This window comes from Sarcophilus harrisii, chromosome 4 (assembly GCF_902635505.1).
Source record: "Sarcophilus harrisii chromosome 4, mSarHar1.11, whole genome shotgun sequence".
NCBI lineage: Eukaryota > Metazoa > Chordata > Mammalia > Dasyuromorphia > Dasyuridae > Sarcophilus > Sarcophilus harrisii.
In genome coordinates, this window is record NC_045429.1 from 371,919,054 (window position 1) to 371,946,696 (window position 27,643).

Here is a 27,643-nt window from a genome sequence, read left to right on the forward strand (position 1 = left end):
CTTTCATATTTGATTTTCTCCCCAAGACACTTACACTTTGGTTTAAAAAAAAAAATGTATGCCCCTTCCACAAAACCAACAGAACTTCCTAAAATCCCTAAGGTTTAAAAAAAGTAAAACAAATATTTACTTTTACTGTTACTGTTATAAAAACTCCTTCAGAATTTTAAGGAAAAAAAACTTTTTTGAATCAGGAACTTAAGGGTCACCTAACTTTTAGAGTTTTTTGGCCACTATATCATCAGAAAATACAAGTCTCATATTGTATAGACTACCTTTTAATAGGCTCCTTTCTGCCAAAAGTCCTTGGCTTCGAAATTCTTCTCTTAAGTTTTTGCTTCCATAAAACTATTCTAGCTAGAGATGAAAAAAAATTCAAATTTTTTTCAAAAACGAGAAGACAACAGCCGGACAAACCAAAGAACAAAGGGCTTGATGTGTCTCCTACTTCTTGGTAGAATGTTGGATAAAAGGTGCAGACCAAAAATATATTTTCAGTCATGATTAAAGTGTTAATTTGTTGTGGCTTTTTTTTTTTTGGGGTGGGGGGAGAACCAAATTTCTTGATTTTTATCTGTGTGAGAAACCTCCAATGAAGAACACTCTGTACCAAAGCTGATCAGCATCTTTAATACAATCTTACAGAGTCTGATGAGGCTCCTGAGGCCCACAGCCACACAACAGGAGGAGGAATAAACAAGATACAAAGCCAGCCCTTTCTGATGTGAAAGTCACTTCTTTATATACTGTATCACTTATACTAATCTACTCCCTACTAAGGAGAAAAATCAGATGGAAGCGGTATTGAAGTAAACAAAAAGAAGAGCCCATTAATAATACATTTAAAAATAATGAAAAAGCTAAACTAGCTATTTTCCTCTCTCTCTGTCTCTGTCTTTTTCTCTCACACACACAGTATTATTAGACTGAAAGATGAAGGCACTCTTATATTGTCTCCTAGATTTATGCAATAACAAAGTCCTGAAAACAAGATGGCATAAATGTCTAAGTAATACTATAGGTAGGTGGACTCAGAACTTGCTGACTAATTAAACCCAAAGAATAGTCTTTAATGATTTGATGATAATTCACATTGTATTTAAGAGTGGGTTCCAGGGATCTGTGGTTGACCCTGTACTGTTAAACACTTTTATCAATGACTTTGATACAACATGAGTAGAATGTTTGTCAAATTTACAATAAATATGAAAGGAACAATTAATAAACTGTATGATCAAATCCAAAAAAGCCTAGAAAGTATAGAAAACTGGACTGAATATATTAAATTCAGAACAGGAACTAGACATGTGCCTTCATTAGTACAGAGATCTCTCAGTAAAGGTGCTTCCTTTTCCAAGAAGTCAGCATGTTCTCACAGAGATCTGCCTCTAAGTGGCCAGGCAATTTGTTCAGTCACAAAGCCCTATGGGTTTGAGGTAGAGCTTGAACTAAGGTCCTCCTTGTTCTGAGGACAGGGGAAGAAATATAGTGGGCTTCAAGTTAAATTGAAAGGGAAGTGAGAGAGGAAAAGAAAAGTGTGAGAGAACTAAGAGAAAAAGGAAGAGAAAGAAGAAAAGAAGAAAAGAAGGAAACTTCTTATGTACACAAAGACAACACACATATATATAGGTCTATACAAAAGAGACAGGAAATAACTGTGAAGACAAAGGTCCTTGGAGTAGAGGCATTAAGAAAGTCTTCATATTAAAAGAACCAAATGAGACAACTTATGTAAAGTGCTCAGTAAACTTTAAGATATATATATATATATATATATATATATATATATATATAATTGTCAACTCTGAAATAAATGTAGAAGTGAAAATTAGTAAGAAGGGAGGATACTAAAGGAAAAAGGGACAGGCTGGCTAGACAAAGGAAAAATGAAAAAGAAAAGTCAAGTGCAGTATATGACCCAGAAGACCAGCCCTTTCCTAATTTGATTTTGATTGATAGTTCCACAATTCTCAGCCAACTTTACCCCCAATCTGTGTTCAAATCCTGCCAATTTTATTTCTACACTATCCATCATATCCACTCCTTGACCCTGCCTACCTCATTATTATTACTCCAAATTCAGCCTTTTTGTCTGAATTATAACATCAGTCTCCTATTAGAATGTAAACTCTTTGAAGATGGAGTCATATATTATTTTTTTCAATTCTTTATCATGAGACTAAGATATGGCCTTACATGCAAGTGTTTAATATATGTTTCTGAATTATATTCTATTCTAAGAAACTTATCAAACCAAAAAGGGGGTAAAACAGTTACTCTGTTTAATAAAAGACTAGGATAAAAAAACTGTTTGATTTTATTTACTTTTAATTTTGAAAAACAAATATTTGCTCATTATTATTTTTAACAATATTTTATTTTTTCCAATTACATGTAAACACAATTTTAATATCGATTTTTAAAATTTCAGTTCTTAATTTTAACCTTCTTTCCTTATCTCCCTTCTCCCTGAGATGATAAGCAATTTTATACAGATTATATAAGTGCAATCATGAAAATCATAGTTCCATATTAGTCATTTATCATTTTAACAAAATATCTCAAGTGGAATATAAATAAGATCCTTTGTATTGTTAACTTGGACTGTATCAAATCTTAATTCTAAAAAATTCATATTTAATATCAAAAAAATTAAGAATTCTTCTGATCTTCTAGCCATTCTGGAGAGTAATTTGGAATTATTAATTATGCCCAAAAGGCTATATAAAACTGTGTATACTCTTTGATTTGGCAGTGTCTCTATTGGAATTGTATCTCAAAGAGGTCATAAAATAGAGGAAAGGCCCCACATGTTCAAAAATGTTTGTAGCACATCTTTTCATGGTAGTGAGGAATTGGAAATTGAGTAGAAAACTATTGGAGAATAGCTGAATAAGTTATGGCATATGAATGTAATAAAATACTATTGTTCTATAAAAAATAATGAGCAGGCTGATTTCAGAAAAGCCTGGGAAGATATAAATGAACTGATGCTCTGTGAAGTGAGAAGAACCAAAAGAACATAGTGCACATTTAAAAGCAAGATTCTATGATCAACTATGATAGACTTAGTTCTTCTCAGCAATACAGTAATCCAAGAAATTCTAATAAACATGAGATGGAAAATGCCATCCACATCAACAGACAGAACTATGGAGACTGAATGTGGATCAAAGTATACTACTTTTACCTTTTCTTTTTTTCTTTCTTGTAGTTTTTCGCTTTTGTTCTGATTTTTCTTTCAGAACATGACAAATATGGAAATATGTTTAAAATGATTGTACGTGTATAACCTATAACAAATTGCATACTTCCTTGGGAAGGGGGAAAGAAGAGAAGGCAGAAAAATTCAGAACTTAAAATCTTACAAAAATAAATGTTGAAAACTATCTTTACATGTAACTGAAAAAATAAAATACTATTAAGAAAAAAAAATTAAAGAGTTCTCACAACCCAAATACTTAAAATATTTTACAACAGAATTAATTAGTGGATGGATTTCTTAAAGGAATACTTTTTTTAAGACAACTGAAATTTCATAGAACAGATTTGTTTAATGGAATTATGTATTTCGAATCTTTAATTAGTTGATTTAAAAAGGGATATTAACTCTTATAAGGTTATAAGAATAACATTATACATTTGATTATCTGTGATATATCTAAGTATGCACTTTACTACTACTTATAGAAGGTATAAAGTTTTCACCAAAAAAAAAAAAAAAAAAAAAAGCACTGTCTTACATTAGATAGCAAATTTAGAGGATAATGTTTAAAAAAAAAAAGATTAGTGTTGTTTTTTTTTTGGTTCAATTGCTCAACTTTAATGATCCACCATGCAACTTAAATATTCCATAAGAAAAAGTAAGTTTTTAAATTTAATCACTATTTACAATGATTCTTTATAAACAGTAAACATAATAATTTATCCTCTACTCAGAATAGAAAAGTATAAGAAGATTCTGGACATGGACATATCTAATACTATTCAAAGCAGGAACCAAAATATCACCTATTGCACAAATATCAAAATCAGTTTGATGGAAACAAGGTGACTCAACAGAATCCAGAGTGCTGGAACTATCTGAGTTCAAATATGATCTCAAACATTTACCAGTTGGGTATCCATTATACAGAGAACTCAAAGAAGGTCCCATTATAAGTGAAGACCCTTCACATCTTTCCTTCTAATCCCTTTCTATCCCATGGGGCACACTTAAAGACAACAGAAGAAAGGTGTAGATAGGCAGGAGAGATTCTATGAGATCTATTGAGGATCTGTAAGATCCTCATATGAGAATATGATCATATGAGATCCTACATCTATAAGATTAGAGTTTTACTTAGTAACAGAGAAGAGGGAAAATGAGATCAACTTACCCAAGTCATCCATTCTGAAAATAGCAATTAAAGTACCAATTTTTAAAAAAAGTCTTAAAATATACTATTAAAACAAAGGACCATCTAATGTTCAGAGCTAATTTTCTCTCTTGATAGATTTCAATATTAAAATCTTAGGCCTAGAAAAAAGTTAACATTAATCAATGAACTTTGAAATTTGAGATTTTGATCTTCAAAATAATACAGCAAAGTAGTATTTTTACTACTTTACAGATGAGGCTCACTGAGGCTAAAATGATTTGCCTATGGTTATACAATTAGTAAATGTTTCAGAAAAAATTTAAACTCAGATCTTCCTAACTCCAAATCCAGCACTCTATCCATTGTGACACTCAGTTGATTCATGAAAAATAATGCCCAAGAGAATAATGAATAAGCATAATCTAAATGCAGGAAGCTACTAAAAAGGGAATAATTCAAATTAAGAATAAGTTATCTATCAAGAAAATTATGTAGCTAATAATTACAATTTTTTGGAGTTGCAAAGATGCAAGGGAACAAATTCCTGGTTTGATTAATTTATTGACAGTATTTTAAGGATAGAAGAGGAACAAATGATCAAAATAATAGACAACCAAAGTTGAATATTTCATTAACAAATGTAAGAAGCTTCCCCTTTTATCGATTAAAATTACCTTGTCATTGATAAAATTAAAATAAGAAATAATAATAAATTTATATTAATTTAGATGACAACTGAAAGCTTGTTTCTAAACAATTTTTCTAAACATTTAAATAATCATTTAATAAATAACTAGTTCCACAAACTTGCAGTTTAATAATTAAATGAAAACATAACACTATCTATGTAGAAATAAATTCAGGTATAGCTAATAGTTATAAAAAATATGAAACAAACTTACATATGATTAGATCTTCTTCCTCTGTTTGTTTTTTTTCCTATGACTGGTGTGCCAAAATGTTCAGGATTGGTAAGTGGAAGCTGATCTAAAGTCTATGAACAAGAACATAAAATGATTTGGGGAAAAAAAAAAAAAAAAAAAAAAGCAAGTTCATTACTCTGCAAGATTAGGTATCAAATTCATTTAGTGATATTCCTAAATTCCAAGATAAATGAAAATAATTCTCCTAGAGATTGCAAACTACAATTTCAAAAATGTCAAACTGAAGATATAATACATTCCCTGAAAAGAAATAGAACAACACTTAATGACTCTCTATAATAATTTACTTTGAGGATAGTAGATACTTTCAAATAAATTTTTAAATATAATTAAGTGTACACAATATACATTCCATTGAGGTGGAATCTATCAGCAAATTTCTAGTCATTCAAAGTAACCTTAAATAATAAGAAACATCTGACCTTCTCTTTTTCTACGAAAAAAAGAATGTTGTTATCATTATTATTTTACAAAGAAGTACAAATAAATTTTACTATTAACAAAATTATACTTGAAATTGTATTCAACTGTTTATATCTTAATACTTCAAGGTCTGATTCAAAATGAGTTTTTCTCCACTGATATTAGACTTTTTATATGACTAGTAAATGATCTTTGTGAGCTGCTCAAAAAATGTATCAGTTCATTGCCAATCTTGACAATAAACTTCCCAACTCACACTAGCTGGTTCTCAATCAAGAGATAAAAACTCAACACCAGATCAACATTCATATCCCCTCCACGGCCTGGTAGGGCTTGCTACACATCAGACTCTGCTGACATTTAATCTAAGTATCAAACTCAACAGCCATCTCTGAATCCTTGTGTTTCTATTATTCAAATTATATTTTAGTCAGCAAAAAATCTCTCTCCCTCCCTCCAACTAAGGATTGAAAACAAAAGAAAAAACATGTTTCAAAAACATATGGTTAAACAAAACAAATTTCCACTTTAGTCCATATTTATTTTTTTTTAACATGTAATTTGACTTTTTAAATGCACATTTCTTTATAAATCATGTTGGGTGAGAAAAATCAGAACAAAAGGGAAGAACCAAGATGGAAGAAAAAAGAAACAGGGGGAAAAAAAGTGAATATAGCATATGTTGATTTACATCCAATTTGCATAGTTCTCTTTCTGGATGCAGATGACATGTTCTATCCAAAGTTTATCGGGATTGCGTTGGATCATTGAACTGCTGAGAACCAAATCTTTCACAGTTGACCATGACACAGTCTTCCTGTTACTACATACAATGTATTCCTGGTTCTGCTTATTTCACTCAGCATCACTTTATATAAATCTTTCCAGGCCTTTCTACAATCAGCTTATTCATCGTTTTTTAATAGAACAGTAAGATTCTATTACTTTTATATACCATAACTTATTCAGACTCACATTCTAATTCTTTGCCACCACAAAAAGAGCTGCTACAAACATTTTTGCACACATGGGCCCTTTTCCCTCCTTGATGACTTACTTGGGATACAGACACAGTATGGTACTGTTAGGTCAAAAAATATGCAAAATTTTATAGTCCTTTAGGCACAGTTCCAAATTGCTCATTATTACAGTTGGATCATTTCACAACTTCACCAACAATGCATTAGTATCCTAGTTTTCCCATAACCTCTCCAACACTTATGATTATCTTTTCCTGTTTTTTTTTAGCCAATCTGAGAGATGTTAGGTGGTATCTCAAGAGTTGTTTTAATTTGCATTTTTCTAATCAATGGTGATTTGGAGCACTTTTTTTTTTTTAAAATATGACTAGAGACGGCTTTAATTTCATCTTCTGAAGATTGTTCATATCCTTTTACCACTTATCAATTGGGGAATGACTTGTATTCTTATAAATGTCACAGTTCTTTATATATTTTAGAAATGAGGCCTTTATCAATACTGGCACTGGCTATTAAAGATTTTCCCCCAGTTTTGTACTTCCCTTTGAATCTTGTTTATGTTGGTTCTATTTGTGAAAAAACTTCTCAATTTAATGTAATCAAAGTTGTCCATTTTACACTCTATAATATTCTGTAGTTCGTCTTTGGTCAGAATTTCCTCCCTTTCTCCAAAGATATTAGGTAAACTTATCTTTTGCTCTCCTAATTTGCTTATGATACCATAAGCATCATTTACATAAGGATACCATCCTTTACATCCAAATCATATACCCATTTTAACCTTATTTTGGTATGGGGTATAAGATAAAGGTCTATGCCAAGTTTTTGAAATATCATTTTTCAGTTTTCTCAACACTTTTTTGTGAAATAGTGAGTTCTTATTCCAGAAGCTGGAGTCTGGGGGTTTATCAAATACTAGATTACTATAGCCATTGATTATTGTGTCATGTGTATCCAACCTATTTCACTTTGTTTCTTAATCAATACCAAACAGTTTTGATGACTGCTGCTTTATAGTAGAGTTTTAGGTCTTACCTAAAGATTTATCATTCTTTGTATTTTTTTTCATTAATTGCCTTGACATTCTTGCCCTTTTGTTCTTTCCAATGAATTGTTATTATTTTTTCTATCTGTATACAATAAATTTTTGGCAGTTTGAACAAGTGGACCAATTTAGGTAGAATTGTCATTTTATTATATTAGCTCATGAGCTAATTGATATTTTTTCCAATTGTGTAGATTTGACTTTATTGGGTGAGAAGTCTTTGGTCATTGTGTTCATATAATTCCTGAGTTTGTCTTGGCAGGTAGACACCCAAATATTTTGTCTACGGTTATTTTAAATAGAATTTCTCTTTCTATCCCTTGCTGCTGAGCTTTGTCAGTAATATATAAAAATGTTGATGATTTGTGTGGGTTTATTTTATATCCTGCAACTTTGCTAAACGGTTAGTTGTTTCAGTTAGTTTTTTTGGATGATTTTCTAGGATTCTCTAAGTATATCATCATTTCATTTGCAAGAATGATCTCATTGCCTATTTCTAACTCCTTTAATTTCTTTTTCTTTTCTGATTGCTGCCACATATTAAAAAAAAAAAAGTCTCATTCTGCACCCCAAGTCCTTATCTCCCATCAAAAGGTGGGCAGTACTTTTTCATCCTTAGTCCTCTGGAATCATGGTTGGTCAATACAGTGATCAAGTTTCCTAATTCTTTCAAAGTTCTTTATCTTACCTTTACAATATTGTTGCAAATGTATTAACTTCAACTAGTTCTCTTTACTTCACTCTGTATCAGTTCATACAAGTCTTCCCAAGCTTCTCTTCATCATTTCTCCTAACACTAAAGTATTCCATCATAGTTATATACTCTAACTTGTTCATCCATTCCTTAATTTATAAGCATTTCTTCAAATAATCATTCTTTAACACCTCAAAAAAGATATATTTTGTAGTTTGTTTTACTTAAAATTCATCGCTCTTAATACTTCTTCCTTTCCCTTTCTCCCCTTTTCCCTGATAGTACAATGTTAGGTGTGGTGTGGTGTGGTGTGTGTGTGTGTGTGTATTATTTCCTTATTTGACAAGTTCAGATTAAGAATGAGGTTCAAGAAATCAGCCACTCCCTTAACAACCCCATTCTTTTACAATAAAGACTGCAAAATCATATGTGAATCTAACTGTAGTTTCTAAGTACTTGATTTCTTTTTTTCTGGCTACTTTTTATTATTTTTTCCTGTAATCTTGATGCTCTATATTTGTTGATGATGCTCCTAGGAATGTGCATTTGAGGGTTTCTTTCAGAAAACAATTGGTAGATTCTATCTTGACTTTGCTCTTGGTCCTAAGAGATCTGGGCAGTTTTCTTGTGAAGTATATTGAAATAAGATGTCAAAGCTCTTTTTTAGTCATTGTATTCTGATAACCCTGATGATTATTAATTTCTTTTGACCTTATTTGCCAAGTCATTTGTTCTTGCTAAGATAATTTAATTTGTCTTTCTTTTACTCCTTTAATCTTTGGACCTTGCTTTAATATTTCTTGTCTCATGAAATCTTTGGTTTCTATTTGGTCCATCCTAACAGTATTGACTCTGAAGTCAGGAGGACACGAGTTCAAATCTGGTCTCAGAAACTTAATATTTCCTAGCTGTGTGACCCCCCAAGTCACTTAACCCCAATTGCCTCAGCAAAAAACAAAAAACAAAAAAACCAAAAAAAAAAAAAAACAAAACCCAACCTTTTTTAAATTTTTTAATTCTTAAGCTATCTCTTCCAGAAATTCTAGTTTAATTTTTTTGCCCAAGACATGTTTTTAATATATCTTTTTCTTAAACATGTTTTCTTCATGGTGACTTGAATTTTCCATAAAGAAATTTCCCATCAAATTCTGAGTTAATTAATTTTCAGGATCTAAATACCTCCAACACATAGCAAATGATCTTCCTCTAAAATTCACTCTCTCAAAAAAGTATGACCTTTCATACATTACTGCATTCCCTTGCCAACTCCTAAACTTTGCAAAGATTCCCCAATTACTTTGTTGCCCACACCAGAGAATACACTTTGGGAGAATACCAGTCCTAGGGTCCTACTCTGAGACCATATTTTTACTTTCTCTATAATCTTTTCACATACATTACTTTTCCCCAGCCCCATCCTCTACCTTCAGCTCTAAAATATAATCAGATCAACTCTTCCACTGCTGCTGCAATCTACTCCCTGTGGCCACCATCTTTACCTCAGTAACTTTCTGAATCATTGTACTTTCCTTGAGTTACCATTCCCCTAGAATAATCTTCCCCATTCAAAGATAAACTTCTTAATTTCAGAAATTGCCTTTGCTTCTGTGTTTGTATCTGGGCTTGGTGCTTAACACAATATTTAACAATATTCTAGATTTAATAAATGTCTACCTCACCATCTCCCCACTTTGTAACTTCCTTGAAAACAGGATCTATTTCCCTTCCCTTTTTGTGTCCTTGGCACTTATGAATGGTGTCTAATAAATATTAAGCATTTAATAAGTGCTTAGAGATTAATTTTAAAAGTGTCCTAATTGGTTTCCTTAACTCATATTTCTCTCTTTTCAAATTAATCTTCCACAAAACTACTATGCCCAGATATTCAATAACCTCCAGTGGTTTCCTATTATCTCTTCATTTAAACATAAGCTCTTCCATCTAATATTTAAAACAGCATAATTTGGCTAACCTACTTTTCCAGACTAATTATAAATTAACTCTCTTTTCATGCTGTCTTTAGTCTACTCAAACTAGTCTTTCTTTTGTTCTTCACACATGACACTTCAGGAATTTCCATGCCTATAAATTCCATGTAAGCCTAGAATTTATTTCTTCCTCACTTTCACCTCTTAGGATTTTTTGTTTCCTTCTAAACCATTAAGTATCCATAAGTAACAGATTCTTATATGTGTCCTTTCTTGATTAAATCCAACTTCCAGAGTTCCCTCTTCTACCTTATATACCTTTAATAACCATATATACCTATAAATTTACATATTATTTCCTCTGAAAAATGGTTTCATTTATGTTTTTGTATCAAACACCTACATGTAGTATTGATATATAATAAACAATAATTTGCACACTAGCAAGCAATCGGAAACTTTATTCAAAGTTGTTGAATTATACAGCATTGGTAATATCAATGCTTCTCAACATTTTCTGCAAAAGTTCTCTCTCGCTCTCTTTTTTTTTCTTAACTAAGCTTTAATGATACTTTTCCTCATTATCATCATTTTCTGAAATATCATTTCGCCACCACAGGATTTTTCCCTTGGAATAGAGAGAAAGCTAAACAAAACCAATAAAATGATACCATCAGACAAGGCATGCAATATTCTTACATTTACCATCTTAAATCTGTATTAAGATATAAGAAATAGAATTAATCATTTGATAGGATGAAAACTGGTCACTATAATTACATTGTGTTATTTTAATTTACATTATCATAGTCATATAACTTAAAATGTTATTCTGATCCTGCTTATTTCAATTTATATAATTTCAAACATGTGTCCTCTTTTTTCCCCTGAATCCTTTATATTTTGTAGCTTCTTAGAGTGTAATAATATTTTATTACATTTATGTATAATAGTTAATGGGACAATTAGATGAAACAGTGCACAGAGTACCAGCCCTAGACTCGGAAAACATCTTTCTCAGTCAAATCTTGCTTCAAACATTAGTTGTGTGACCATGAGCAACTCATTTAACCTTGTTTGTCTCACTTGTCTCATCTACAAAAATGAGCTAGAGAAGAAAATGGCAAACCATATAGCTTTTAACATGTATTTTGACTTTTTAAATGCACATTTCTTTATAAATCATGTTGGGTGAGAAAAATCAGAACAAAAGGGAAGAACCAAGATGGAAGAAAAAAGAAACGGGAAAAAAAATGAACATAGCTGCCCCTATTTCATTTTTTCAATATCTCTTGAATGTACCCCTTTCTTTCCTCTAACACTGCTACCACTCTAATGTGAGCCCTCATCACATCACCACATGATTATGTGGGTTGCCTGTCTTAAGTCTCTTCCCCACTCCAATCCCTTCTCCTTTCAGCTAGCCATTTTCCTAAAATGTAGTTCTGATTATGTCATACCCCTTCCCTCCCTCAATAAATCTTGATAGCTTTTAACTGTCTCCAGGAACAAATATAAAATGCTCTGTTTATCACTCAAAACCCTTAAACATTTAACTCATCTTTTACATTTCCAGTCATCTTATACCTTAACCGCTGACAGGACATTCTATCCAATAATACTAGATCCCTAGTTGTTCCAAAAACAAAGACACTCCATCTCTAGGCTCCAGGAATTTCTTCTCAATGTCTCTCATGCCTGAAAAACTCTCCTACCTCCACTCCTACAAATGACCTCTCTGAATTCCTTTCTCCAAAAGTTTCTCCTAAAGCTCTTATTCCTAATGGCTTCTTTCATTTCCTTTTATCATGTGATTAGCTTGCTTTGTATAAATTTGTTTGCATGTGGTTCCCCTATTAGATTGAGTGTAGAAACTGTATTTTGCCTCTTTTTTTTTCCTATCTCTAGTGCACAGCACAATGCATGACAGATGAGTGGTACTTAATAAATATACCTCAATTGATCTCTCTAATACTATAATCTTCATCATTTTTTATAGCACAATAGTATTAAAACATTCTTATGCCCTAATTTTTTTTAGCCATATCAATAGCTAACTGATGGGCACACAGTTTCTGTCCAGCTCTTTGCCACTATACATACAGTTGATTTTGTCTATATATAGATCTTTTTCCTTTTTCTTGGATTTCTTTAGAGTTATAGACCTAGCAATAGTATTACTAATTTTTTTTCAAATCTTTATCTATTTATTTAGTATTTTCCCCCAGTTACATTCAAAACAATTTTTTTTTACATTTGTTTTAAAGATTGAGTTATAAGTTCTCTCCCTTATCCCCACCCACAACTAAGAAACCGCATATTAAGCTTAATATAAACTTTGCATAATTATGCAAAACATTTCCATCTAAGTCAAGCTGTGAAAGAAAACATAGATCTCCCATTCTAATGAAAATAAAAATCCTCAACAAAAAAGAAAAAGAGTGATAAGAGAAATAGAGAATGTTTCAATCTGTATTCAAACACAATCTGTTCCTTTTCTGGGTATGGATAGGATTTTTCATCTTAAGTCCTTCAGAGTAGGTGTGGATGATTGTACTACTGAGAAAAACAAAGTCATTTACAGCTGGTTATCCCAGAATATTGCTATTACTTTGTATATAGTACATTTCACTTTGTTCAATCTGGACTTTCCAGATTTTCTTTATTTTAACCTGAGTGCATCCTGTTCATTATTTCCCAGAGAATAATATTCCATCACAAACATATACCACGATTTATTTAGCCAAACCTCAATTGATAGGCATCCCCTCAATTTCTATTTTTGGGTCCTGAGAAGAAAGCTGCTATGAATATTTTTTGTACATATAAGGTAATTTTCCTTTTTTCTGTTTTTTTTTCTTTTGGGGGGAGTAATTTCTTTTGGGATTCACACCTAGTATTGGTATCGTTAGGTCAAAGGATACGGATGAATTTGCAGCCTTTGGGCAAAGATCATATCATTTGTTCATTTATCAATTGGGGTATGACTTTTATTTTTTATAAATCTGACTCAGTTTCTTCTATGTTAGAGAAATGAGACCTTGTCAGAAAAACTTACTTTGAATTTTTTTTAAATAACAGCTTATTTTCAAAATATATGCAAAAAGTTTTCAATATTCACCTTTGCAAAACCTTGTGTTCCAAATTCCTGCCCCCTTCCCCCAATCCCTGCCCCTACACAAGTAACTCAAAATATATTAAACATGTACAATTCTTCTAAACATGTTTCCATATTTATCATGCTGCACAAGAAGAATCAGATTGAAAATGAAGAGAAAAAAACAAAAAGCAAGAAAAACAACAACAAAAAAGGTAAAAAAAAAAAAAAAAAAAAAAAAAAAAACTAATATTCAGTCCCCTAGAGTCCTCTCTCTGGATGCAGAAGGCTGTCTCTATTACAACTGGCCTGAATCACCTCATTGTTGAAAAGAGTCAAGCCCCTCATGGTTGATCATCACATAATTTTGTTGCCATGTACAATATTCTCCTAATTCTGCTCATTTCAGTTGGCATCATCAGTCCATGTAAGTTTCTCCAGGACTCTCTAAAATCATCCTGCTGATTGTTTCTTATAGAACAACAACAATATTCCATAGCATTCCTATATAATAACTTGTTTAGTCATTCTCCAACTCCAACTATCCACTTAGTTTCCAGTTTCTTGCCACTAAATTAACGATTAGGGGCACACAGTTTAGTAACACTTGGGGCATGGCTACAGATATTTCAAGAAGGCTGGATGAATTCTCATCTTAATGAATAGTGCATCAGCGTCTATTTTTCCAAAAACATCCCCTTTTAACACATTTGTCTTTTTTTTTGTCAGTTTTTTTCAGAATGTAAAATGGAATCTCAGAGCTAATTTAATTTCCATTTCTGTAATCATTAGTGATGTGGAGCATTTTTTCATATAGATGTAGACAGCTTGACTTTCTTCCTCTGAAAACTGAATGGCCTATTTCATAATTGGTTTGTTTTTTTTTTCTTTTTTATCTTTTTATGCTTCTTCTGAATCTTGTATTTAGAGATCAAATTTTCTGTTTAGCTCTGGTCTTTTTATCAAGAGTAACTGAAAATACCCTTTTTCATTGAATATCCATCTTTTCCCCTGAAAGATAATGCTTAGTTTTGCTGAGTAGTTGTTTCTCGGTAACAGACCAAGTTCCTTTGCCTTCTGGAACACCATATTCCAGGTCCTCTGATCCTTTAATGTAGAAGCTGCTAGGTTCTGGATAATCCTGATTATGGTTCCTTGATATTTGAATTGTGTGTCTTTCTGGCTGCCTGCAGTATTTTCTCCTTATCTGATAATTCTGGAATTTAGCTACAATATTCCTACTTCCACTAACTCTGAGTCATCAAAACCCAAACAATAAGCAAGTAAGGCTTGGGCTAGATAGAACCATTTATTGGCTAATCAAAACCCAGACTAACTTGGGTTTAATGGTACAGTGAAGTAGCTCCTTTCAAATCCCAATAAGCTTTATCAAAGCCTGGTTTTCCAGAGCTTTATTTGAAGAAATCACTAATGAAAACTACACAAGACAAGAGTTAATTATCTTGGTTTTTCAAAAAACAAAACCAAACCAAAAACTACTGACAGAATAAGTAGGGAAGAAAAAGAAAAATTAAGCTCTCAAACCCCAAGACATGCATAAGCAACCAAAATTTATATTCCTTTGGACAGAGCACTCACATATAAGGGTATGAATCCCTATGTGAACAGAGGAAGAAAAGGAAATGTAAGGGGAAAAGAGATAAAGAAGGGAGGAAGAGAAAAGAGAGATGAAATAGCAGCCTTAAATAAATGAAACTAATCAGTTGGATCCTTGGAGGAGGGGGCAGTTGCTACTACTGCTGCTACTGCCCTAGAAGAGGATCCTCTGGAAGAAAAATTCAGCAGTAGCTGTAATATTAAGAAAAAACAGAAGATAGCCCCAGACGTCCTTTACTCTAACTGATCCAACAGGAAAATTCTTAGCTGTCTTTGAAAATAATGAAATTGAAGGTAAGCAACAAAGAATGGAGAGCAGAAATACAGACCTGAATGATGGATATGTAGAATTTTGTTAAAGCTCACTTTTCAGTTTTTCCAAAATTTAATGGATTGTAGCAATAGGGAAATAAAATCAGATGTTGTTACATGGAAATTTAGACCTGCTTTAGCTTATAATATCATGGCCAAGTTGACAGATTTCAGTCTTCTGGTCAGGCAAGAAAAAGCACCTCAGACTGGTAACCTCTTCAGTTCTGCCATTTATACTCCACTTCTTGAATCATATTTCTTTCAGTGTTCTGGCAAGAAATCCAGCCCTGACATGAAGATTATGTGCTTTCTCTCTTTGTTGATGGGAAAGAAATCAAAAAACCAAGTTCAAGAGTCTTTGAAAATAAGAGACTAGGCTAGTTTCTTGTAACTATTTATAATAGACTGGCTTCTGTCATGCTTTCTGAATTGAAAAATGCTACTGCACATCAAAAATATCAATTTGTAACATCTGTAATTGTTATGGACTTAATGTTTTGATAATTACCATTAAATTTGAATCAAAGGAAGTTTCTTTTTAATTATATATTTTCCATAATTCTATATACTTCTACACTGTTTCTATATACTTCCAAGAAACCTATGTGAAGGATGAATATAAAAGCAAGAAATAAATTATTTATCATTTTTCCTTGTAATGGAAAAAAAAAGGAAAAGATACTTGTTCATATCCGGACCATTTGTCATCTGGGAATGGCTCTCATTTTTATAAATTTAATTCATTTATCTTGGAAAGAGACCAATAACAAAGAAACTTTCTCCAAAGATTGATCCATCTACTCCTCCTCTTTTAACTCTTTTCCTTTGAATTTTAGTTGCACTGATTTTGTTATGTAAAATTTTGCAAATTTTATATAACCAAAATTGTCCCCTTTAATATTTGGGGATTTTCTCTATCTTTTGTTTGATCATAACTTCTCCCATATCCATGGTAGTAAAAGGTATTTATCTTACTTGTTCTTTTAATTTGTTTGCGATGTGATCTTTTATATTTAAGTCATGTAGCTATTTGGAGTTTATCTTTTTATACTGTTTGGAAGTGCTAGGGTAGACCTAATTTTAGCCTGATTGCCTTTTTTTTTTAACCAGGATTTTTGTCTAATAATTTTATCTAATAACTAGGATTTTGTCAACACCTAGGTATCAAAAAATTAAGAGGTATATATCATTTTCCCCACTTCTGTCTTCCCCATTTCATTGAGTTGTATAATAATAATGAGAATTTATATCTTTTAAATCTTTTTAATTTGTAAGTTTCCTTATAATACCTTGTCTAAGGACACACCAATATAATGTCTGAGTTAGAATTAGAACCCTGATATTTCTAAACTCTAAGTCCAAAAATCTTTACCCTATATTGCTATTATTTACTCTTTTAGTCCTAACATATTATGAAAATTTTTTACATATTTGATATAGATAGATGTACGTATATATAAACATATATATTTATATTACACATGTCTACCCATAAAAATAAACATACATATATAGATTATATTATGTACATATATACACACATACACACATATGCACATGTGAAGCTAGAAAAGATATTAAATTGCATTTCACACACACATACACACACAAAATCAAAGTTGGATCATATTAGCTCTGGGGAAAAAACCTGGGAATTTGTTAACTGGTGGTTAAATATAACTATGCTTTTTTGAACAGAAAATGTAACTTGTTTCCAAATACTGCCTCTGAACTCTACCTATAACTGTTATTTTTATCATAATCAGAACCCAGGCTAACTATTCTTCCTCAAAACCTGCTCATAGTCATAATAAAATATCAAAATATTGACATTAGAATTTTAACACATCTAAAACTACTTCTATCAATTTTTTTGCTGAGGCAATTGGGGTTAAGTGACTTGCTCAGGTCACACAGCCAAGTCAGGGGTCCTCCTGACTTCAGGACTGTTGCTCTCTCCACTACACCAACTAGCTTCCCCCCTATCTATCAATTTAAAAAGATATCTCAGATTATGAATGTAAAAGGCAATTTCTTATAGAGGTTGCAACAGTGTCCTAATTGGTCTCCTCGCCTCAACTCTTTCCATTCCATTACACTTTCCATCTTCCCCATTCCAATCCATCTTCCAAAATAACACACAAAATAACAGATAGTAGGTACAACATAATAACAGCTCAAAAAAGGGGGAATCACAATATCTAATACTGAAGAGTAACTGTGTTTATAAGGTTTTCTTTAACTTACAAAAAGGAATTAAAGGAAACAAAAGGAAACATACTTTCTGTCTCAAATTAAGCTTTACAGATTATGCTACTTTATGAATTTTTTTCTTATTCAAGTAAAGAATTTGGTAGCTCAAGCAGAGAAAACAAAAAATTCAGTTTCAAGAATATTAGAGATTTAAAACATTTTCATCTGTTAAAACAATTACTTACTTCACTTTCAGCAAAATGTCTTTCTCCTTTCAGACATAATGAAGATCTTCGAAGTGTCTTCTCATCTCCATCATCAAAAACTGTTAAAAGAAAATAGGAAGTGGAAGTCATCATAAGGATCCTACAACCATAGCAAAAACAATGACCCAAAACCTTCATACTTCAGCCAAACTTAGATGATGGGCTATTTAAGTCCAAAGAATATCAGAATTCTGCAAAGATGCTTTCCTTGTATACCCAAAACATATATTAAAAAAATCAGTAATTCATACCAAGAATCAACACATTTTCCATTTGTGAAAAGAGGCTGTGGCTAAAATTTTTGTTGCAGTGATTAGGAAATGTAGCTTACTATATGAATTCACTTTAGAGAACATAACATTTAAGAAATTGGGTCACTAAATGTGAAAGCAGAAGCTACTTAACATGCTGAAAAAAGTTATCACAATTCAGATAGATAATATATGCATTACAAGTAAGCAGGGTTTGGAATAGGGGCTAAATAATACTCTCAATAACATTCTAAACACCGCTAGATTGGAAATCCAATTCTCATCATCTTCTCTCTGATTGAACAACCTAACCTCAAGTGTGGTCTATTAAAATATCCTGTCAACATTTCTAATCAAAATAATTATTTTCCCAATGTTGACCCCTCCTTACACCTCTAGTAGAACTCCATTTCAATCATACTGAACAACTTTTAAGAAGAAATGCTATAAGTTTTTGGCCTAAATCTTATTTAAATTTTTGAATTTCAATTAATTAATATTATTATTGCATAATTATTTTTCTTATATTTATTCTTCCCTAGTTAGGTGTTAAAACTATTGTTTGTCTTATAAAATTGGTAGAATTTTTTTATTTCTCAATTTTTGAGAATAATTTGTATATTACATAGCAATAAATATTTCTATAAAAACTGAATTTCCAATAAGCTCAGTCTTTTATTAATTCTTTAATATTTAGTTTAACTAAGCCAGAAATTTTTTTAAAAGAAGAATTACTTCCTCTTACCTACTGTGTACCAACTTGCATCTGTTAATTTATTGATAACTGCTTCTTGATAGGCACCATCAGGATTCTTTACTTCTACAATTGCTCCAACCTAAAGCATAAAAAGAAAAACTTTTTTTAAAAGTTTAATAATGGATAAATGATTATTTTAATATTTTACTTTACATAACAATTTCTACTTGATTGTCAAGGTAAAAAAAACTTAAGATGTTAATTTTACTTGATATAGTTGCCTATATCAATAGAATAATAGATGATAAGAAGAATCTATTTCCGGAATTAGACTCTTGGCTACCACAGGAATACATTCTTTTTTTTTTTCTTTTTGTTTTGCTGAGGCAATTGGGGTTAAATGACTTGCCTAGAGTCACACGGTTAGGAAGTGTTAAGTGTCTGAGGAAGTGTTAAGTGTCTGAGGCCAGATTTGAACTCAGGTCCTCCTGACTTCACGGCTAGTGCTCTATCCACTGTGCCACCTAGCTGTCTCTAACACAGGAATTATAATTACTGATAATCTACACTATCTAATTCTAAGCTCTGCAAACTTCAAGCTTTCAAAAAGCAGATAATATAAGCAATGATGGGGGTGGGGGAATGAAAAAATAGCAAATTCAGGTAATAGCATGAATTTCATTATCAACTAATCAAACTGAAAATATGTATTTTTAAAAGCATGACTATGTAATTATTTCTTTTGAAATCTTAAGGTTTTAAAAAATTCCTCTTTCTTACTTTTTTTTTTATTTTGGGGGCTTCTCTTCCCAAATAGAATTAAAAGCCATTTCCCCCACAAGTGATATAAATATTAATCAGAGAATCTGAGTCAGTAAGCAATTTCACTCCCCACCCCCCCACACACACCCTTTCCAAATTTTCTTAAAGAATCATGGCTGTATCTATATCCAGAAAGAAGACTATGGGGACTGAATGTGGATCACATAGTATTTTCACCTTTGTTGTTGTTGCTTACTTGCTATTTTTTTTTCTTATTTTCCCACCCTTTTTGATTTGATTTTTCTTGTGTAGATGTTTAATATGTAGAATGTATGTTTACATACATGTAGTAATGTAGAATATGTTTATATGCAGAAATATGTTTAAAAGAATTGCACATTTTTAACCTGTATTGGATTACTTGCTGTTTAGGAGAGGGGGATGGTCATGGGAAGGAAAAGGAAAAGAAAAACTTTTAAAAAAAGATTTTTAAAAAAGAATGTTGAAAACTTACTCTGCATGTATTTTGAAAATAAAAGGCTATTAAAAAATTTTTTTAAAGAAAAAAAAAGACTCATGCGTAATTTCAACAGGTATGTGTTGAAACCTAGATACTTGAATTACTTTCCATCAAAGATTCCATCAAGTTTAAGATACTTCATTGATGAATACTTAAAACTTCTTCCAGAAGATGAAGAATACAATATATAACCATATTTATATCATTTATGAAAGTGAACAGCACTTTCATGCTGATCGGGCTTATTCTGCTTAAAATTCTATGGAACTATTGAGGGGGGGAAATCAGATGAACTAAAATAAATTTAAATGATATGACTAAAGCTTTAAAATAGCATCATTATGAAGTGATATTTATTAATTTGTTTACTTTCAACTTAAATGAACTGGGTATGACTTAAGTTAACATTAATCTGTAATTTCTGGAAATGTACACAATTATAAATAATTAAATTCTTTGGTAGAACTAAAATTTTTAGTGGCATTTTAACCAAAAATCACCAACTGCCATCACCGAGCTGAAAGGAAATGAATATTCCAATAAATCTAATCTATCAGTAAAATCGTTGCAACAATAATTTTTAAGTTTGCTGCTCTTGTCTGGATCAAAAAATCAATAGTTTGACCTTTGGTCACATTCAAAGGAATCAAAAATAAACCAAGAGCATACTTTATAAGGAAATAAGAAAACTCAAATCACAAAGAGAATGATGTTGAAGAAGCAACTGTCCAGGCAAAAGGTAACCTGAATAGATAATTTTCTCCTCCCATTTGCCCCATTCACATCCCACCTCTCAGTTATTTAGAGTTGACCTTGAAAATCTGTAGTGCATCATTATGCCCAACCAGAAAAATAATAAGTGAATTAGAGAATTAAAGAAGAAGAATGTTGGTACACTTAACACAAATGCTATTGTTTGTTCTTACATGGTATGTGTGTACATAAGTATGGGGAAACAAGATTAGTATGAAATGACTGATGAAAATCAAAAATATTTATGTTTGCAACTTTACAAATATTTACTACGGACCTACTATGTGCAAAGAACTCTATGATGGTGATCATTTTTTTTTTTAAATCCTAGTTCCAGAATTTTTCCTTAAGGGCAGAATGTGCTTTAGCATTAGGTACAATTAAAATACAAACTCCAAGCATTAAAATTGCTCCCCAAACTGTTTGTGCGCTGACAAACATTTTTCTAAAAAAAAGATTTCATTTAAGGATTTCATTTGAAATTGGGAATACTGATACACTGACAGATGAAATTCATGTTGATAACACATTTTTAGAGATTTTGAAGGGATGAATTTTCAAGATGTAGTCAAGAGGTAATTCTCCACCTCATATACACCCTGAAACAAAGTAGATTATGGGCATTACCATTACCAAAGATTACTGAGAAAATATCAGCAATTAGTAATCGAATATCTTATTTATAATCTCTAAAAAATCTTTATGGGGATAGTTTATATAGATGTGAATAATTACCTCAATAATTACACATGCTCTACTTACATAGTGCTCCACAAGCACCACCTCAACTGACTCTAGCAATGACTATGAGGTTATAGCACAGGTATCATTCAGATGAAAAAGATGCTACTTGTCTTATCTATAGACATATTTAATAAGTGTCAGAGGCGAATTTTAAACCCCAAATATCTCTTTGCCTCAACTATCCTTTTTCTATTGTATCATGGGAAGGAAACACTTTCACAGATCATTTTTTACAGCACACCACATTTTCATATTCCATATAACTGAGATACTTTGCAAATGTAAGATTACACTATTACTTGCTGATTCCAATAAAACTTTTTGACTTATAGCAAAATGTAGCAACAAGATGCTTCCATATATTAAATTCATAAAATTTTCTACATCAAATATGATCTCTCCTCTGTGATTTGAGTATAAACCACACAGCACAAATCAGGGAGAAAAATGTTCACCAAAAGCATATAACCATGTCAAGTAGATGAATGTATATACACGCACATGTTTGTAACATATTTAGATTTGGCAACTAGTTAACAATTACAGTGGGAGGTTCAATTACTTGCCAAGAGCTAACATGTGTCTGAAGCAGCATCTGAATTATGGCTTCCTGACTTCAAGGCCTATCCTCTATCTGCAATGCCACAATGTCATCTGCAAACAGGAATATCCAGAGAATTTCAACATTGATTCTTTGTGCAGCCATAAGAAATTGGATGGATAACAAATCCTCTGTTCTGTTTCGATTTTGCATGTACATACATTCACCTACTTGACAGATAAATACTGTGCACATGGACAATAAAATGGCTCAGATCTGAGTGGCAGAATTCAGAGATCAAGTCTATATAATAAATGTTACTGAGCTTTCCAATTATGCAAAGGTAATTTAAAAGCCCATATCTCTTTTTTCCCTAAAACATCAATAATGTTTTGGTCACAGTGTAGTCATGTATTTTATATTTTTGAGCTCAGAAAAATCAATGCCACAACCTCCCCCCCAAAAGCAAGTAAATGCAATAGGCTACAGTATATCACAAACAATAACAGGCATGCAAAAAGCAACATAAATATCATATGTCCAGAATATGTGATGAACAGAAGTGCTTATTTTGTAATATTCCAAATAATCTTAAAAAGAGAAACATCCGTTCAATTATTTTATTTTTCTACATATATAAGATGATCATGCATTTTACTCCATACTATTTATGTTAACATTAATTCCTACACATGTAATATGATTATATATTTCTGGCTTTATATTATTTAATATTCAGTATATGCACTTATTATTTTCCTTAACCTTTTAGTAAACATTATAGAATCTAAGCAAATATTCAAAGCACATATAGGCATTGGATTGAGAACACACTTTAAGGAATCTGACATTTCCCAATCAAGATTATTTGATTAGATACCAAATAAGTGAATTACCTTTAATGGACCCTTTATGTGGTCATCTTGTACTTCCATTGTTGAAGAATCATGCCTAAACGTTACCTAGAGATTACAAATTTAATTAGTCATCAATTACAAATAAATTCTAGATCATCAAGCTCAGTAAAAAAAAAAAAAAAAATTATTTGCTTTTATTAAGTGATTTAAATTTTTATTCATTCAATTTATAATAGGGTTTCAGTTTACTTAACATTCCAGTTTGGAATAAATTAACCAAAAATCATGCATTTAAAAAAAGTCAAGACCAAGGGAATTTTACTACTCAAAACCCTCCATGATTTCATCTTTAATTTGCTCCATGGTTAAGGATATAACATGTTATTCTTTGCTCAATGACATTATCACTTTGTTGTTTTGTTTTATTTAAATTGATAATGAAAATACCTCCTCCTATTAAGCACTTTGTGACTATAAGGGTTAAGATTAGTTCACTGAATAAAGCTTGCCCCAATGATGTTAAGAATGAAAAGATATTAAGTAAGGCCTTTAAGCTCTACAAGTTTCATATCTTTGTGATACCCTTTTTGCAAAGTATATAATGTCAAAGTCATTATTCTATAGTTTCTACCCAAGTAAGGTACATTTGATTCATAATCAAAATGAATTTAAGATAAAAATGCTAAATATAAAGGATATAATAATACTGAAGTACTTGGGAGGGAGGGAGGGAACTCTATGCTACTTTCAAATCTTTAATATCTCTTTCCAAGCCAAACACATAGCCCATGAGAAGACTGCATTCCTGAAGCAAAAATAACTTAAGAAAACTATTCCTGATTCCTTTAAAAAGGTTTTGTTTGGAGCTAGGAGATTTTATGATAATTATCACCAATTATATCATCAATAACAATAGCTTGCTATTGAAATATATAATTTGGAAAAATATATAATAATAAATATATAAGTGATTTACAATTACTAATACATCAGTAATGAAATTTCAATAAACCTTTAAGAACTACCAAAGTTATTGATATACCACTTTTTTACCTCTCCTCCAGTGAGAAAATATATAATCTCTAACTGTTTCATTCTAAGAAAGGCTGATTAAATAGAATATTTTCCAGTCCTCAATAGAGATTCATTCATTAAATCAGATAGTTTCTAAAGATAGTTTCAGTAACATACATAGGAGGGCTGAATTGACTTTGAAGGACAAAAGTGTCTTGGTATGAACACTACTAGATTTCAAGAAATTTTAAAAGCCAATTTTTTCATTAGAACTACTTTTTTCCTATAAAAGCATAATAATGCCCTTTATAACCATATTATTTTCCAGAATCTAATGCATTTTGTAAATTCTCTTACAGTCCTAATGTAGATTTAAAACAATTAGTCCCATGGACAATACAAAATTTGTGCTTAAAAAAATTGGGAGTTTGGAAAAAATGGTCTCTTAAGTGGGTTTCATTATATTAAAGAGACTTGGAACCTTGTTATAAAATAAACTGATTTTTTTTTGGCCCAAATATGCATATTGTTCACAAAGTGATAAAGTGGTTATCTTTAAGTCAATTAAATCATATAATGTTAACAAATTTCAGTGTTCTGATAAATAATCTATAGTGATATCAAACTCAAATAGAAAGTATTCCTGTGGGCCACATACTAACTTAGAAGACTAAGACTTCACACATCATCTATGTTATATTATATTTATATATTTTGTTAAACATTTCCCAATTACATTTTAATCTGGTTCAGCTAGCTAGGTGAATGTGTCAAATTCATAATAACTTCATCAATTTTATAAATGAGGAAACTGAGGCCTCGAGGTTAAATAAGGACATACAAGATTAAGTGGGAGGCCTAGATCCTCTGATTTCAAATTTAGCAATTTATAAATGATGACAAACTAATGCCTGTTAGAATTGAGGACAAAATTCAGTTCTTTTGATTTTTAACTCTACTCTTCCTAATATAAAAATGCTATAATTCATTTTTCTTCATATAAAATTTAGTAGTACAGTACATACATAGATCTATTACCATAAAATCATATCCTCAAGAAAGAGATCTTGGTAAAATAAACCTCAGAAATTCTGGAAGAAATTCCATCTTTATATATTTATTTATATAAATGTATTCATATAAACATTTATTTATATAAACTGTCACACAAAATTCAAGAAGTCATAATTCTACATGTTATGTCCAATTACTAGTATACCTTAAAGCAATGGCATTCAAATTCAATATTCAAAGCATTTCATGTTATATTTAAATACAGAAAAAAACAATCTAACAATATTCCCACTTAGGGGAATCAGAAGAAAAGTTTGAAAAAATTGCTTTTCCTCTCTTGCTATTTTGTTCTCTAGACTAAGTAAGCTCTCATACAATCTGTTCATTCTCATTCACATCTACATTCAGATGAGGAAACTTCCTGTATCAATCCAAGTTAATATTGTCTCTGTCATATATAACTTTAGGGAATTGCCTACAGCACTGAGAAGTTAAGTGACTTGGCCAGGATCACAGAGCCAGTCTGAATCAGAAGTGGGACTTGAATTCAGCCTTCCAGACTTCAGGCACAGCACTTTAGCCAGTACATCATGCAGCCTTGGGAAAACTGCTGGAACCAGGATCAGTACAAACGTGAGATAGCAAATTAGCAAATTATTAGGTTATTACAAATAGTAAGTAGTTCCCTGTAGTTTCTCCATTCTCTGGAAAACAAGGAGAATACCCAGGAGATGCAAAAGTTGTAACAAATAAGACTAGAGAGGAATTCAAATAAAGTTTATAAGAAGTGGCAGGAGAAGATCCTCTGATTTCTAATCTAGAAATTTATCAAAGATGACAAGCTAATTCCTAGTATAATTAAGGCTACAAATCCCCTCAAGGAACTTACATGAGAAGAAAAAGATACAAAAAATATAGAGAACACACAGAATAATACAATATAAATTGCAAAAGAACACTAGTGAGTGATGGAAATGAAAAAAAGCTTCTCATAAGAGTTGGTGGCCCTGAGAGGGCTGGAGGAAAGTCTAAGTATTCCAAGAAGTGGTGTCAGTCAGGCAGCCTATGCAAAGAGAAAAAGAAAGGAAAGGAAAAGTTGACTTTGGGGAACAAGTTATATCAGTCTGGCTGGAAACTAGACCATGTAAAGGAGACTACAAGGAAATGTGTGGAAAGGTAAGTGGTGAAAAAAAGAATAAAGAATCCTATTTATTTTTCCATACAGGATTATAACTCCAGTCTCCTATTGTTTATAAATAAAGGAACTGTAAAATTGGTGGATTACTCCTTTTTCATGGTCTCCATTAAGGCAGTAAATTTCAATTACAAGATTGATTACAGATATGTGAAGTCAAACTAGGAAAGGATTCAGAGGCTTCTTCAACAATATTAGATTATAAGTACAATATAAGATTATAATGTACAACAGACTATTAATGGGAATTATAACACCAGTTTTTTTTTGTTTTTTAGTAATACATATAATTATGTGTGTATGGATGCATCTGTAATTATCTTTCAGAAGACTATATTGATCAACTTTAATACATTTTATTTAACCAAAGGTTTGAGGGGTTTTATTTTGGAATCCATAATTGGTTAACAAACAAAATTAGCTACTATAATACATTACTTCAGAGTGAAAAACTAACTTACATAATGAATCTAGTTTATGATTAAAATTAATGCCAGGTCTTTTTTTTTTTTAACATAAGTACTTAAAAAATTTTTTTTATACAATCATAGAGTTCTTGTGCAATATTCCCAACAAATAGTCAGCCTAGCATCTAAAGATCTGAAAACCTTCACAGATGGGGAAGAAGTTTAACAGGAAAGGTTAGTAAAAAACTAAATCTAATCCTACTGGATTTTCTCTATCAGTAAAATAAGTAGGTTTATACTACATGATCTTTAATGTCCTCTTCTAGTTTTAAAATTCATGATTCTAAATATAAGCACCAAAGCTGAATGGAAAATGGCAATGCTACATTAGATAATTGTAACAATTACTTAATTGCATTCCAATTATACACTGAATTGCTATTAATGATGTTTTATTATGCTTTCTTACAGTGATTACTCTTAAGAGATATCAGATTATATTCAGTAGGAAAAAAGCTCTCAAATTCCACAAAAGTTAGAATTAAATCGTATTCTGGATAACCAAATTCACAGTATATACATAGCTAAGAAAATCATAATACCTTGACTTTGACAAGTCTCTTTGTGGTCTTGATCTTGGCTTCACAGAAGGCTCCTCTGTATTTAGCACTCACATCAGTTCCCACTGTCAAATAAGGAGGCTCGTCAATGGCCTGAAAAAGGAAAACATAATGAATTTCTCCAATTCTTTCTTACCAATCATTTCCCAAACTAGTAAATGTAACTGCTATTACTAAAAGAGAAAACACAAAATAGCTTAATAAATTCACTATCAAGAAACATATCTAATAAAATGGCATGGTTTGTTTGAAAAATAAAGTTCTTCCCACAAAACTTAATGTTAAATGAGCTAAATTTTGACATCATATTTATTTTATAAAAACCAGTTATTAGACAAAATAAAGCAATAGAGATATTAAATTCTACAGGATCAAGGGACACAATCAGGAAATTTCCAAAGAAAAATA

The 27,643-nt window shown here is 31.3% G+C and overlaps 1 protein-coding gene across 12 annotated transcripts in view; it reads right to left on the minus strand.

Moving 5' to 3' along the window:
* The window catches only part of ARID4B (AT-rich interaction domain 4B), a 177,875-nt gene that overhangs the window by 76,099 nt on the left and 74,133 nt on the right, over nucleotides 1–27,643 (minus strand). For 11 of the 12 annotated variants that reach the window (XM_031966923.1, XM_031966933.1, XM_031966925.1 and 8 more), the window contains exons 3-7: nucleotides 27,218–27,328; nucleotides 23,025–23,090; nucleotides 18,857–18,947; nucleotides 17,840–17,919; nucleotides 5,264–5,355 (exon numbers count right to left, since the gene is read on the minus strand). In XM_031966923.1, the coding sequence (XP_031822783.1) occupies nucleotides 5,264–5,355; nucleotides 17,840–17,919; nucleotides 18,857–18,947; nucleotides 23,025–23,090; nucleotides 27,218–27,328 (440 nt within the window). Of the gene's footprint in view, nucleotides 1–275; nucleotides 1,554–5,263; nucleotides 5,356–17,839; nucleotides 17,920–18,856; nucleotides 18,948–23,024; nucleotides 23,091–27,217; nucleotides 27,329–27,643 lie in introns of those variants that run through there. The other variant, XM_031966926.1, reaches the window with a different exon arrangement.